Source organism: Prunus avium, chromosome 4 (genome assembly GCF_965620075.1).
Source record: "Prunus avium chromosome 4, drPruAviu1.hap1.1, whole genome shotgun sequence".
NCBI classification, from domain to species: Eukaryota; Viridiplantae; Streptophyta; class Magnoliopsida; order Rosales; family Rosaceae; genus Prunus; species Prunus avium.
In genome coordinates this window covers 17,443,184-17,457,162 of record NC_142287.1, presented here as the reverse complement: position 1 = coordinate 17,457,162, position 13,979 = coordinate 17,443,184, and the positions used below count along the sequence as shown (strand labels likewise).

Below are 13,979 nucleotides of genomic sequence, written 5' to 3'. Positions count from 1 at the left end.
CTCCTGATATACATGCCAAGTCTAAATATCCCATTAACCATTATATGTCAACTCATCGTTTATCTAAGTCATATGCATCATATTTGTGTCAATTATCTAGTGTATGTGTGCCAACTAAGTTGCAGGATGCTCTATCTGATCAAAACTGGGTAGATGCAATGCATGTTGAGATGGAAGCCTTGAACAAGAATGCTACTTGGGAGATAGTTCCTTTACCAAAAGGAAAAAAGGCAGTTGGGTGCAGATGGGTGTTTACTTTGAAGCACAAGGCTGATGGTTCCATTGACCGTTACAAGGCAAGATTGGTAGCAAAAGGGTATACTCAGACATATGGAGTGGATTACACAGAGACTTTTGCTCCAGTAGCTAAGCTCAACACTGTACGCGTACTCTTATCCTTAGCTGCTAACCGTGACTGGCCGCTGCTACAATTTGATGTCAAAAATGCATTCCTCCATGGTGATCTCAAGGAAGAAATATATATGGATCCTCCGTCAGGTATCCCTGTGACTTCTAAGGAGGGTGTGGTGTGCAAACTACGGAAATCCTTGTATGGATTAAAGCAGTCTCCAAGAGCGTGGTTTGGAAGATTTGCTGCATCTATGAAGAAGTTTGGATATGTGCAAAGTAACTCTGATCATACTTTGTTTCTGAAGCGTCATAAAGGTAAATTGACGGCTTTAATTATTTATGTTGATGATATGATTGTGACTGGAGATGATCATGTAGAGATACAGAGTCTTCAGAAGTATCTGGCTTCTGAGTTCGAGATGAAATCATTGGGTGATTTAAAGTATTTTCTTGGGATTGAAGTTGCCAGATCTAAACATGGTATTTTTCTATCCCAAAGAAAGTATGTTTTGGATTTACTTGCAGAAACTGGAATGTTGGATTGTAAACCGATTGATACCCCTAGTGAGCATAATCATAAGTTGGGGATATATCCCGATCAAGTTCCAACTGATAAAGAATGTTATCAACGACTTGTGGGGAAGTTGATTTATTTGGCTCATACTCGTCCAGATATTGCGTATGCTGTAAATATAGTGAGTCAGTTTATGCACTCTCCTAGTGTAGATCATATGGGGGCTGTGACTCGTATTTTAAGGTATCTGAAAGTAACTCCTGGCAAGGGGTTAATTTTCTCCAAGTATGGCCATACAAATGTAGAAGGGTATACAGATGCTGATTGGGCAGGTTCAGCCACAGATAGGCGTTCGACATCTGGGTATTTTATGTTTGTGGGTGGCAATCTTGTTACGTGGAGGAGCAAGAAACAAAAGGTGGTGTCTAGATCTAGTGCTGAGGCCGACTCAATATTCACCATTAACAACTCAACTAAATGTATGAGAATTGGATATTGGACATGAACTCTTATTTGTTTTTTGTTTTTTTAAATAGAAAATTGTTTTACATATGAAGTAGCGGGCTTAATTTTTTTTTTTTCCTTTAATGACGACAATTTTGAATTATTTAAAATTTTAATTACAAGGCAACTTTGATATATATATATATATATATATATATATATATATATATATATATATATATATATATAGTCCCCTTTTATTGAGGGATTCCTCAAATAACTTTTTGAAGGACACCCTTTAGGATATCCAACGATCAAAATCATTTATTTTTTAAGTCTTCATAAATAGATCATCCTTACAAAAAACAAAACAAATCGGAAACCGTTTAGATATCTAATTGTGTCCTACAAAATCAATGAACACGGTGCTTCAAGAAAGTACTAAAATTTCAATAATTTAATTGAGTGCTCAAATGATATCGGATTCAAGTGATTTTTTGGGGAGATAATCTTCAAATGAATATCTACCAAATAGACAGTTTGGATTAATGAAATACAATGTATGGTGGGCCCCATAAGAGTGTCCCTCAAATAAGCTTTTTCAAGGGATTTCTCAATGGAAGCTCACTATATATAGAGAGAGCTTTAGTTGAGGGATCCCTCAAATAAGGGACACCCTTGTAGGGCCCACCATGTAATGTATTTCAACGATCCAAACCGTCTAATTTTGAGATATTCCCTCAAAGATCATCTCTGCAAAAAAATCACTTGAATTTGAAACCATTTGAGCACTCAATTAAATTATTAAAATTTTAGTACTTTCTTGAAGCATCGTGTTCATCTATTTTGTTGGTACCACCTAGATGCCTTAAAAATTTTCAATTTGTATGATTTTTTGCAAGGATGGTCTATGAATGAAGACTTGAAAAATAGATGGTTTGTGATAAGTCCATAAATTTACACATTTATGTACTCTCTATACTTAGTTTTTGCAGGAGAATTTGATTTTAAAATGACTTATTACTTTATTTTTTCAATTTTTAGCTTTCCAGAGCAAGTAATTTGTTTTCAACGGAAATATGACTTTTTGGTGGAATTTTAGTACAAGACCAGTTGAAGATGAAAGCTAAGATCTTGAAGATGATTGTGGAATTTTTCTAGAATTTTCGGAGCAGCTAATGAGAGCAGTCTTTGAAGTTAAGTTAGCATAAGGTGTAATCCCGTCAAAACTGTGCTGTTGTGGAAGAATGATTATTTGAAGACTTTCCTGATTTTTCCTCAAGGCGTGCGATATATGGCTGGAAAGATAAGACAAAGACCTACAATTTTCATATTTTTTCTGAATTTTCTTGGATGAAGAATGACCCCAAACGTGCGTGCAAAGTAATTGACATGTTATCCCAGTCCAAGTAGGAAGAGTAGTCAATTACTTATCCATTTTGGATTTATGTTTAAATTAGGTTTTTCTTTCTTTTTGGGCTGCTGTAAAAGCCCAACTAGGGTAGGAATAGACGTGTGTTGTTTTATTTAAGCATGAGAAGCAACTTCTTTGGGGTCACACAAAGACTAGGAGAAATTGGAGACGCCAGAAGAGTATCGCAATTGGCTAAGTTTTTTTTTTTTTTTTTCTTCCTTATGTTTTTGCTTATGCCGAATTCTATGCTTATGTGTAACTAATTTTCTGTTGTTAGGGCATGATGTAGCCCTAGTATGATAATCTAATTTTCATATTTTACCTATCTATTGATTGCCGTTTGATGTTGGATTCTTAATCACTATGCTTAATAACTTGGTTGATTATCTTGATGCTTGATCACCATCTAGACTTTTAATTGAGTTAATCGGATGCAGATTAGAGTAAATACCATACTTAATTTGAGACTTGCTTCTTGTAATTAGGATTTGTAATTCGTCTAGGGTAAATACCATACTCCTAGGGTTTACATGCTTGTTGGAGGTTTTCACTTATCTTAATGAGTTTCTACCTAAATACCAGGGACGGACCCAGGATTTTAAAATGGGGTGGGCTAGATTTACCTTATTAAACTGTTAGATTTTAGGCTTATGGAATTGATCATATATATATAATGTAAGAACATATCATTTTTATTTTATTTGTTTAAAAGACCTATTTTACACCAACAATGCCAACTAAGGTCTACCATGATGAACAAAAATGAATTCAAAGAAATGAAAATTCATAGGAAAATTCAAAAATGAAAATTTATCATCACAAAGATAGAGTCAGATAGACACACGGCAACTAAAGGTAACACTACAATTATCCAATTAGTTCAAATTAATATTTCTGCTATAAATGGGATTAACATTAACACTAACTATAAGAAATAAATAAATAAAACTCACCTGGGCTATAGCCCAGGTTGTACAAGTCATAGGACCGTCCCTGCTAAATACCATAGGCGAATTGCATGTAAGAATATACGAGTTAGCCTAAATAACATAGGTAATTCATGAAAAAGGAAAACTAAGTGGTGACATCAAATGGTTAGTTAATAGGTAGATGAATAAGAGGCTAGATTGGATTACTAGTGGTGAATTCATTGTCCTAGTGCTTTTATCAATTTGAATTTCTCATCCTTGTGTTTCGTGACTTTCTACTTGTTTTGTCTTTTAATTTCGTTGGTAATTAAATCATTCTTTTAAAAACCCCTTTTGTGTTTACGTGAGTGTGCTACGTGTTTAATTTCTTATTTTTATAATTAGAGTAGTTAAAGTATTTTGTGAAGTAAACTAGGTTAGACAAATTGGAAGTTGAACTCAATCCTCGAGGGAATGACCTTGTATTTGCCATACTATATTACAATTGACCTTGTGCACTTGTGAGTATAATTTATGTTTAGACTAATCTTTATAATCTCCATTTTTCAGGTTGTTTAAAATTCACAACAATTTGGATCGTTGAAAATAAATTCATAGGGTACCCTAAAGGGTGTCATATGCTGACGTCCAGATATGAAGGAAGTTGAGGTTCCACCCCAAAACCAATTGGCAATGGGGTGGAACCTCAACTTCCTTCATGGTATCAAAGCGGGTTAGCCCATGTGTGAAATCCCAACAGCCACACGTATTTCACATCACCCAATATGTGTTGTCCACGTGTTAGGCTTGAAAATTCGCCACATGTATGGGGGCATGTGAGAATGTGAAGGTAAAGAGTCCCACATTGGAAAGTTGAGAAACTTAGCAAGGGCTTATAAGGAGTTGGGCTACTCCCTCCATTGCCAATTGGTTTTGGAGTGGAATCTCAACTTCCTTCAGGATGTTATTACTGTGCATACGCTATGTATTTTCTACTACCCCTCCCCATTTACAATGGCGTCCACACGATAATAATGTCTGAACATTCGCATAGGAGAAGAGGTATGATATACCTATAATATCAAAGAGGTATGATATTATTGTCATATTATATAGGACTAACAACAAAACACCCCCTAAATGTTTGGGATCATTCTCAATTTGGGACCAGTCATCCTCTCTCTCCCCTATCTACCTTCTCTGACCCACCCCACTAATCCGCTGCCGACCTAGCCCAACAGACCCTTCTTGACCTCGACGGTGCCCTAACCTCGACCCACCACGACCAGGGGATTGAGCTTCCCCCAAAAATCACCAAATCAAAATTTGCTGAAAACGAATGAGATGACATCGCCCATTGAATTGAGCCCCACGACTACGCCCTCGCCTCTGCCATGACCTACACCCAATAGCAGTGCCAAGCAGCGACCAACATCCAACAAGGATGAAGGAGGGGGGAAAAACCATCCAACATCCAACATCGATCAGTTCTAGTTTTCTGGGTTGAGCAGAGGAGATCTTGAGGTGAGGCACGATTGTTTGGGAGGCGGTGACTGGAGGCTGATAGGACAGAGGGTGAAGCGTGGGTTAGGGAAGGGAGAAAGGGATAGTGGGGTCAAAGTTGAATGGTCAATTTAACAGAAGACTAAATGGTCAAATTAACAAAATGTGTAAATTAATCGAATCTTAAAATGTTGGGTTGTAAATTGATGAAATTGAAATCTAGGGCCCAAATTGAAAATCACCCCAAATACAGTTAACCCTATTATATATAATCGCATACTGGCCATGAAGATGACAGACGCGACAAGGATCCAATCATTTTATACAATAAAAGTTATAAAGCTATTATTCTAAAAAGGTTGGAAACTGAATCAATTATTTTTGGGGTTCTCTGAAATGTCACCGTTCTCATGTAAATTTTATTGTTGTTTATTGAGCAAGAATGTATTAAACAACAATAAAAACCCACTTGCTTTGCCTCCTTCACATAGTAATTGTCTAATGGCCATCTCATACAGAGAATTTCTGTAAACATCTGGGCTAAGCTGAAACTCAATCACCTTTTCAAAATGCAACTCATCCTAGCTATAACCAAATAAAAATAATAGTAAAATGGTCTTGAATTACTTGCTAAGGCCCACGCTTTCTTATCAAACAATATCTTACCTTTTTATATTGTTGACAATAAGAATCATTATTGTATCAGAAAATCATTCATGAAAATATAAAATGATGTTTTAATGCCATGGGGAGGTCAGATGAGTACTTACGTTGTCATGTATAAAAAAAAATCAAGATGATCATCGATCAAAATTCACAGTCTGACGTTTGCAACGTAACATTTCTTCTTATTCAACATTGTGTCAACACAACATTACCTAAAACGATCAAAGATGATCAGACGGCTACAATGATCGAATGATTATATGATTTTTATTGGGTCTTCATCTAGCAGCTGCATAGAGATTCCTTGTGATGGAGGAGTTGCATCGTACTTCCAAATTTATTCACTGAATGATATGTTAGTATATTGAAAGGTTGTCTATGAATGTGATCTCCCTAGCATGATCCTGTCAATATATATATCATCCCGTCAGTATACACACTAATACCTTGTTAACAATAAACACCCTATAAAGGGAATCAATCATACACCACTAGATGATTTTTTCATGAATGAATAAAAAAAAATTGGCGAACAATATTGATGGTGGCAGGTAGGACTCTTTAAAATAAGGTAGAAAAAAAGGTATGAAGCTACTCATCTAGGTAATATCTCACATGCTCTGTAATTACTTTTGTTGGGCTTGAAATTTGATGCAAGATTTTCCATCTCCTATAACTACCCTCCTTCCCACCATATGTGGACCCCCACAAGCACAACCTCCACTCTCTCTCTCTCTCTCTCTCTCCTCTCTCTCTCTCTCTCATGGTCCTGTGGAGTATGGAGGCCATGGAAAAGAGCAGTTGTGTGTTCCAAAATTGGAAGTTAGTCCTTTAAGGAGTTCAATACTGTAAGTCTTGTTTTTTTGTTCAGATATGGTCCATATGCGCCACCACAAAAGATTTAAACCAACCAAACTTGTACTTGGCACCACCTATATATCTTAGTTTTGAAGCCTCTGTTTTAATATCTGCCTCTCTCTCTCTCTCTCTCTCTCTCTCTCTCTCTCTCTCTCTTTCTCTCTCTCACCTTTTCAAGGTTCTCAGGGCCACCATGTCCATATTTCATTTGATATTCTTCATCTGGATCCTTTTGATAGTGAAGTGTTTTGTGGCTCTTGGCTCTGCTTCATGGTGCCAACACCAGTTTCTTGCCCAAAGCAATAGACAATTTGAGCAGAAGACAGATAGGTTTTGGGAGTTCAAAGAGCAAACCAACAGCTGGGTTGAAGTTCAATTGCCCTATGATCTGGTGTCTTGTCTTAATGATAACTGTACTGTAGTTGGTTCGATTGAGGGAACAAATAACAAAGAAGAGCACATAGAAAACCAATCTGATGATGTTCCAGGAAAGAGGGAGAGGGTAAAAAAGAAAGATGGTTATGGAGGATTGGAGAAGGAGAGTAATTCTGATGTGCTTTTGCCTCTGAGAAAGAGAATTTCTTTGACCAAAATGTCTGATATGTCCATCTGGGTCACTGGTGAAAGTGGGTCAATCTATGAGAGGTTTTGGAATGGGGTCCAGTGGGTGATGGCACCCCATGATTTGCCAATATCAGGAGCTCATGCAATCTCTGTTTTAATTGTCAATCATACAATTCTTGCTCTCTCTGAATCAGGAAATCTTTATCAGGTACTATAATTAACCCACCAGTTGCACAAATTTATATCAGTTTAACTCTTATAATATGAATTCATCTTTCTGAAATATATAATATATATATATATATATATATATATATATATATCTAATTGTTTGTAATCTTCTTCCTGCTTCTTCCAAATTTTACTTGGGTGGGAATCTATTTTTAGATATGAACTAGTAAACCTTTGATCAATTCATATGTGTAAGTAGATTTTCCCACTGTATTCTAAACTGATCACCAGAAACTATTTGATTTACTAGCTATGTTATATGAAAACTTGGATCCTCTGTGGATGTTTTTCTACAGATGTGCTCATGTCCAAAACTATGTCGTTTCGGACCAGGAAGTTTGAAGAATTCATTATAAAACAGTTCCAAATCATCTTTCTCTTTATCTGCACATATCATATTCTTGCAGTCATGTCATATCCAGGCTGATATAAACTCTAATTCATGGAAAGGGGCTTACCTTAACTGCAAGAGTGTTCTAGTCTTTTTGTACTAGCTGTTTTATCATATACCTTCTTCATCATATGTTTCATTTCTGCACTTTCAGATGAAAATCAGTGAGAGCTCACAGCCTATTTGGGTAGACGTTACACCTACACTCAGTCAAAGCACAGATGAAGAAGGAGAACAAAGTTCTGTGATCTTAATTAAGTCTGGTCTTGTTTCATATGATGGAGAGTGAGTATAATTTCACTTTTGGAGTGAAACTTACATACTAAGAAAGCTTACCCGAATACCTTCCCCGAAAAGATTTAGAAAGTTGAGTATCACCTTATAACACCTTGATTTTGCTGCATTGCTGCCAGGAGAGTCTATTTCTGCACGAAAAAAGGGACTCTGTTAGAACTTAGAGAAATTGAGCCTCCAAGGTAAGAATTGCATATACACAAGTGAAAGCATCACACCCAATGCTGAGCCTTAAGTTTGAATTTCAGTCTCGATTTATACTGTAGATGTCGATGGGGAGACTCTAATTTCACTTGGGCGTTTGTGCTATAAACATAGAACAGATGGGTAGATCATGGACAACCCCCTGGTGCAAATGCTGCAGCAATAGCTGATGCTGCTGGTATTAGAGCAGATGTAATTTATACCATAAGGTAACTCCTCTCTCTTGCATTTGCTCATGCGCTCATATCTTCAGTTAGTCAAACCATCATGCAAGTCAATTAAGCTCAATGAAACCTTAACCCCAAACTCTTTGCTATGTCCATGGTTACTCAAAAAGAAAGGATTATTTTGAGGTTATCAAATACAGCATAACATGTAACTGTAAATTGCAGTTCTGCAGGTGATCTTTATGAATATGATAGGAGCTCAAAACCATCATGGAAGAAGCATATATGGAGAGAAGGAACAGCTTATGATGCTTCTCTAATACCATTGACGGGGAGTACTTTACATGGCGCGAGTGGAGATCATTCTGTTTCCCTGTTTCTTCTAACAAAAGTACTCCTGCATTTTCATATTTATCACTTCTAAGACTTACATTCAGCATTGAAGTGAAAAATAATTTGACAGATTTAAAGTGTATAGAAGGAAAAAAACTAAGTAGAGTTTGGTGGCCAGCAGTAAATATAACATCTTTCTGTAATGGATACCCTAACAACAATCTGGGAACAACTCAAGCTACTTAAGTCTAAAACTTATATAACTATTAGATTGAGTATCGAAACTATGAGGATGAATCTTGAAGATCCGAAAATACATTTGTTCTTTAGCAACTATATAAACATGAGCTACAATATGCTGATCATATTATTTTTTTTCTTTTAACTGAATGCTCAAACTATTCAAAGCTAAAAGTTACCTTCCATTTAGAGAAGGCAGAAAATTTGTCTCAGTGCTGTTATGTAAAAGCATTACCTCTAAACCCAAAACCTTGATAAACCTGGAATTTTTGTGTCTTACATTTTCTTTCCAAATTTAAGACAAAACTCTAACCGCATTTTGCATATAAGCAGGATGGTAAACTGGTAGAGAGACGACTGCACCAAAGGAAATGGAAATGGGTAGTTTATGGAAGTCCAAAGGATCAGCGCCTGACATCTATCACACCAGTGCTGCAAGATGACACAAATGGAAGATTATTCTCATTGTTTTTCACCACATCCGCTGGATCAGTTTTCGAATATCAAATACCAAGACAATCAGGTGAGTTGAGGAATTATGGAAAAATCAATTATTCCAATCTTATAAACCGTACAACTTGAACAGAGTTTTCCCAAATTCAAATCTTCCCCACCTGTGATGTTCAAAAAGATACCAATGTGATAACTGCAGATGCATATTATATTGTTTGCCACATCACATAACAGAAGATTAACTTCAATTAGTCATGCTTCACTCAGGATCATATTTAGGAGGAACTTTAAAAGCAAAAATAAAACAGTTCCTTATTGGAATGAGCTGATAAACCAGTTTCAACGCGAAACAGTCAACCTAATTCGCGATATAGTTTGCTAGCAAACGAGGTGCACTCATCTGTTCTATGGAAGTTTCATCAGAGGTTGCAAGGAGGTTATAGTTTAACATAAGCTCCACAAAAACTGTGCTTTCACATACTAGTCATTCAAGAGTCTAAGTAACATCTCATGACCCCACCCCAAACAAAGTTTAAACATACAAAAGAGCTAAAAAAGCAAACCAGACAAGAAAAGAAAACCAAAGTAATTTGCCTATCAAAATTTATGTGGCCTTCAAAATCATACTTCTTCAAAGTTGATTTAAGACATCGATTAGTTACTGTTTAAATTTGTTCCTTGAGATTGAAAGATGGTGAGAAAAGAAAGGAACTAGACCACATAAACACTATAAGCAAAAGTGATGTTTTGCAGGGCCTGATAGCAGCAGATAGTTAATAAGGCTAAGAAATTGCAGAATCAAGTGATCACACAGCACCAATCATACTAAAGATCCATGCAACTGAATTTCGGTATAATCTGCACCTAGGAATCTTAAATTATTCATCCGCCTATTCGACCAGGAAAAATAAGAAAAAGATTATTCCATTACTACTTTTAAAGCAATGTGTGATTGTACCTGTTTTAGAAATTGATAATCATGAGATCTATTTATAGGCATTCATGACCAACTGTACGTTGAATTTTAATAAGATTGACTATGAAGCACTTCAAATTTTGATTTATAGAAGAGAAGCTGATAGACTTATGAAGATACAAAACTGAATTCTGAATGTGCACCTTAGATCTAAGAGTTTCCCACATTAAAACAGGTATTGCTCAAGAGAACCAAATTCCAGAAGCATGGGTAAGCCATAAACATCCCCTACATGCAAAAGTTGCCAGAGGTATTGGTGGACTACAAATTCAAGTTGGTAGGATTCTGTTTCCACTGGATGATGGAAGACTGGCAGAACTTCATCTATCAGGCTTAGGTGGTGAAAATTCTGGTCCATCTCATCAAGTAATGTTCCGAAAGAAAACGGCAGTCAAATATTTGTGGTCAATATTAGATGCCCCAGAATCAGAAGGCTGGAATGCAGAATACTGCATAGAACAGCGTGGACCAACAAATTGCATCACAGGCGTAAAAGATGAGCCAAATGATTTAGGAATTGCAAGAAAAATGACAAGAAGGCGAAAAGGAAGCCAGACACAGCAGCATTACTTAACTCCAGGAACATCAGGTAGTGCCCCAACAAAACCTTTGGAAGAATACAGTTTTCCAGACAACTGGATTAACACAAATTTCCATTTGAGAGCAATGCATGGAGGCAGATCATTTTTCCTCATAACAGATGGTGGTTTTACTTTTGAATATCTTTATACTGAAAATGTATGGATGTGGCTGAGGCATGAGCACTCAACAGCTATTAAAGGTGCACTAGGAAACTACAACGGAAGCTTGTATGTCGTTGATGCATATGGCAGTGTGCTTCTAAGGGAAAGGAACAGCAATGATCTGGAATGGATAAATTGCACTGCCTTGAGGAAAGGAAGGCAAGTTGTTGGAGGTCCTCCATGGGATGGAATTCCTGGCAGAACTACGAGAGTGACAGCAGAAGACGCCCTCTTCTTTGTGAGCAGAAATGGCAGATTACTACAGTTCACGGTAAGTTTAGAAAGGAACAAAAAAAGAAAATATCTACTTCAGTGAAGATTCGATGACCTTAAATTTTAAAAAGAAAATATCACAAACATATTTACTACGGCAGATAAGATATTTAGAGCATTATCATAAGTCTGATGTATACCTCACTACGCAACCACGAAACGAAAGCAGGAGCTTTCATCATAATTGATAACATGACTGTCATACATCACATTCATATCACCATTACCATCATCATAGTTGTATTTGAAAAAAAGTCAATGTTATACTGGATTTGTGACTACCAATGGTCATGAGCTTTATGAGTTTAAACAAAAGGTTTTATTCTTTTCCAGTTATGCTAAAGAAATATATTAGAGGTATATGTATACTGGAATATATTTAACAATTTGTAAACATTAAATAAAAAATTAACTGTAAAGGGAAATAATATTTGTATAATTTCACAAATGATGATATCACTACAGTTGGTGACAGACTGACAACTTATATTCTTCCATAGGTTGCCCTGAGGAAGTTCAAATGGAAAGATTGCCGAAACCCTCCAAATACCAAGATTGCCTCTATAGTAGATCAGGAACTGCTCAGGGAAAACATAGTGTTTGTTGTTGGAAGGAATGGTCGGCTATATCAGTATAATAAAGTGACTGAACTGTGGCATGAGCACTACCAATCTCAGCATTTGATTCTATCAAGACTTCCTGGAACTGCTATGAGGCCATCATTGCTTTCACTAACAGGTTCACTTTTCATGCTTTCAGTAGATGGAGGGCTAGTTGAATACCATTGGAACACATTCGATGGATGGAATTGGGTAGAACATGGAAGTCCAGATAAAGTTGAGACATTCGTTGGTTCACCCGGTCCATCCTTTGAAGGTAATCAACTGTTTCTTATTGGCTCCAATGGAAATGTTTATCTGAGGTATATGGATGAAATGACATGGAGGTGGAAGAACTGCGGTTTCCCTTTTTCGAGAAATGTGAATGTTGAAGATCGAAGAGGTGGGGAAGGAAATGACAAGGAACAATTCTGTACCGATGTAGACTTTGCAGCTAGTTCAAAGAAGGATTATGAAAGAGTTAATGACCTAAACAGTGACTGTAATGAAGAGGTTAGTAACGAGCTGCACGAATTGCTAATACAATGCTGATGTGAAGTTATTAAGCTAATGCTCATTGGTTTCATTTTATGCAGGTGGCACCAATACGACCAATTCCCTTTGCTGAAGATTCAATAATCTTTGAGCTAAGAGATGGCAGAGTAAGAAATTGCTATCTTAATTTACTTGTGTTAATCATTTTCCTAGTAGAGAATCAAAAAGAATTCCAGCATAACCATATGAACATATTCTGTAGTGGGAAAAGACATATAACCTAGAACTGCCAAACAATCTTCCATGATAAGAGCAATTTGGACAAACATTAACTAGGAGTCACAGAAATCCATTGCATCATTTTAATAACTGTGATGAAAAACCCATATCCATCTGCTAGATCCTTAATGATGATGTCATTTATCAACACTAGCTCTTTAGATTGTCCTCATTTTCTTCATCAATTCTAACTTAAACAACACTCATTAGCGATGGAGCATCCTTGTATTACCACAGATGTATATAATTTTATTTCAATATGCTTTCTTGTATTACCGAAAACCTTCTTGCAAAATGTCATTGAAAAGAAAAAAAAAACCCCCACAATCGAAAATACCATTGTGAAAACTAATAAGGATATTGCTGAGTTTGATATTTCATTGCAGTTGGCAGAAATGCGACGACTAGAAGGCACGCATTGGATATGGTCGCGTATAATAGGCACACCTACAAGCTTATGCACATCAAGTTACTGGACTACCTTGGCATCATGAAACAACAGCACAACACAGCTCTCTTGTACAAATCACACATCATGTACAGACTACTCTTCTACAATATTCCCCTTTTAACGTAGACAAGTCACAAGCCACAAGCTACTGTAAAGAAAATTTACACATTACCAACAGAACAGTTGTACAAAGCTATAACTCGATAGTAAGTTGAAATAAAACATTATATTCAATAAATGAAGCCATTTTCATTGTATATCATAATGTTATACAAATATCTCTCTGAGCTACTTATCCATCCAAAGTACCCTACTAATGGCTGCTTGCTTCCATTGACATTTGTGAAAAATTGGCATGTTTTACACCATTTTATAACTTTTTTTTTCTTTCTAAAACAGGATTTAATTGATAAATAAGATTAAAATATTAAACTCAAGGTTTCTAACATAAATAATCAATCTGCGTAGGCTCTCATTATTAAAGGAACTCACCTGTTTTGGACTTGAAATGACCATATGGAGTCAAAATGTTAGGCAAGAGTTGGGGTTGAGATCTCTAATTCTCATCGAATACCAAATTGATATGGTTTGGTTAAATGATGAAGATTAGGTTGACAATGCAACCGCT

At 36.3% G+C, this 13,979-nt stretch overlaps 1 protein-coding gene across 1 annotated transcript; it reads left to right on the top strand.

Annotated features, from left to right (window-relative positions):
- Positions 1 to 6,499: 6,499 nt before the first annotated feature.
- On the top strand, positions 6,500 to 13,610 carry LOC110753939 (uncharacterized). The gene is made up of 10 exons (XM_021954934.2): positions 6,500 to 7,430; positions 7,999 to 8,129; positions 8,258 to 8,320; positions 8,462 to 8,551; positions 8,735 to 8,900; positions 9,416 to 9,605; positions 10,687 to 11,525; positions 12,028 to 12,639; positions 12,723 to 12,788; positions 13,287 to 13,610. Exons 1-10 carry the CDS (start codon positions 6,852 to 6,854, stop codon positions 13,392 to 13,394), a joined length of 2,844 nt encoding a protein of 947 aa, XP_021810626.1. The 5' UTR covers positions 6,500 to 6,851; the 3' UTR covers positions 13,395 to 13,610.
- Positions 13,611 to 13,979: the final 369 nt, after the last annotated feature.

Bases quoted from the DNA above. Each gene is read 5' to 3' on its own strand.
- LOC110753939 (XM_021954934.2), top strand. From the start codon at position 6,852: ATGTCCATATTTCATTTGATATTCTTCATCTGGATCCTTTTGATAGTG. The intron at 8,321-8,461 runs GTAAGAATTGCA...AACATAGAACAG, and splicing joins AGAGAAATTGAGCCTCCAAG to ATGGGTAGATCATGGACAAC. The intron at 8,552-8,734 runs GTAACTCCTCTC...TGTAAATTGCAG, and splicing joins GATGTAATTTATACCATAAG to TTCTGCAGGTGATCTTTATG.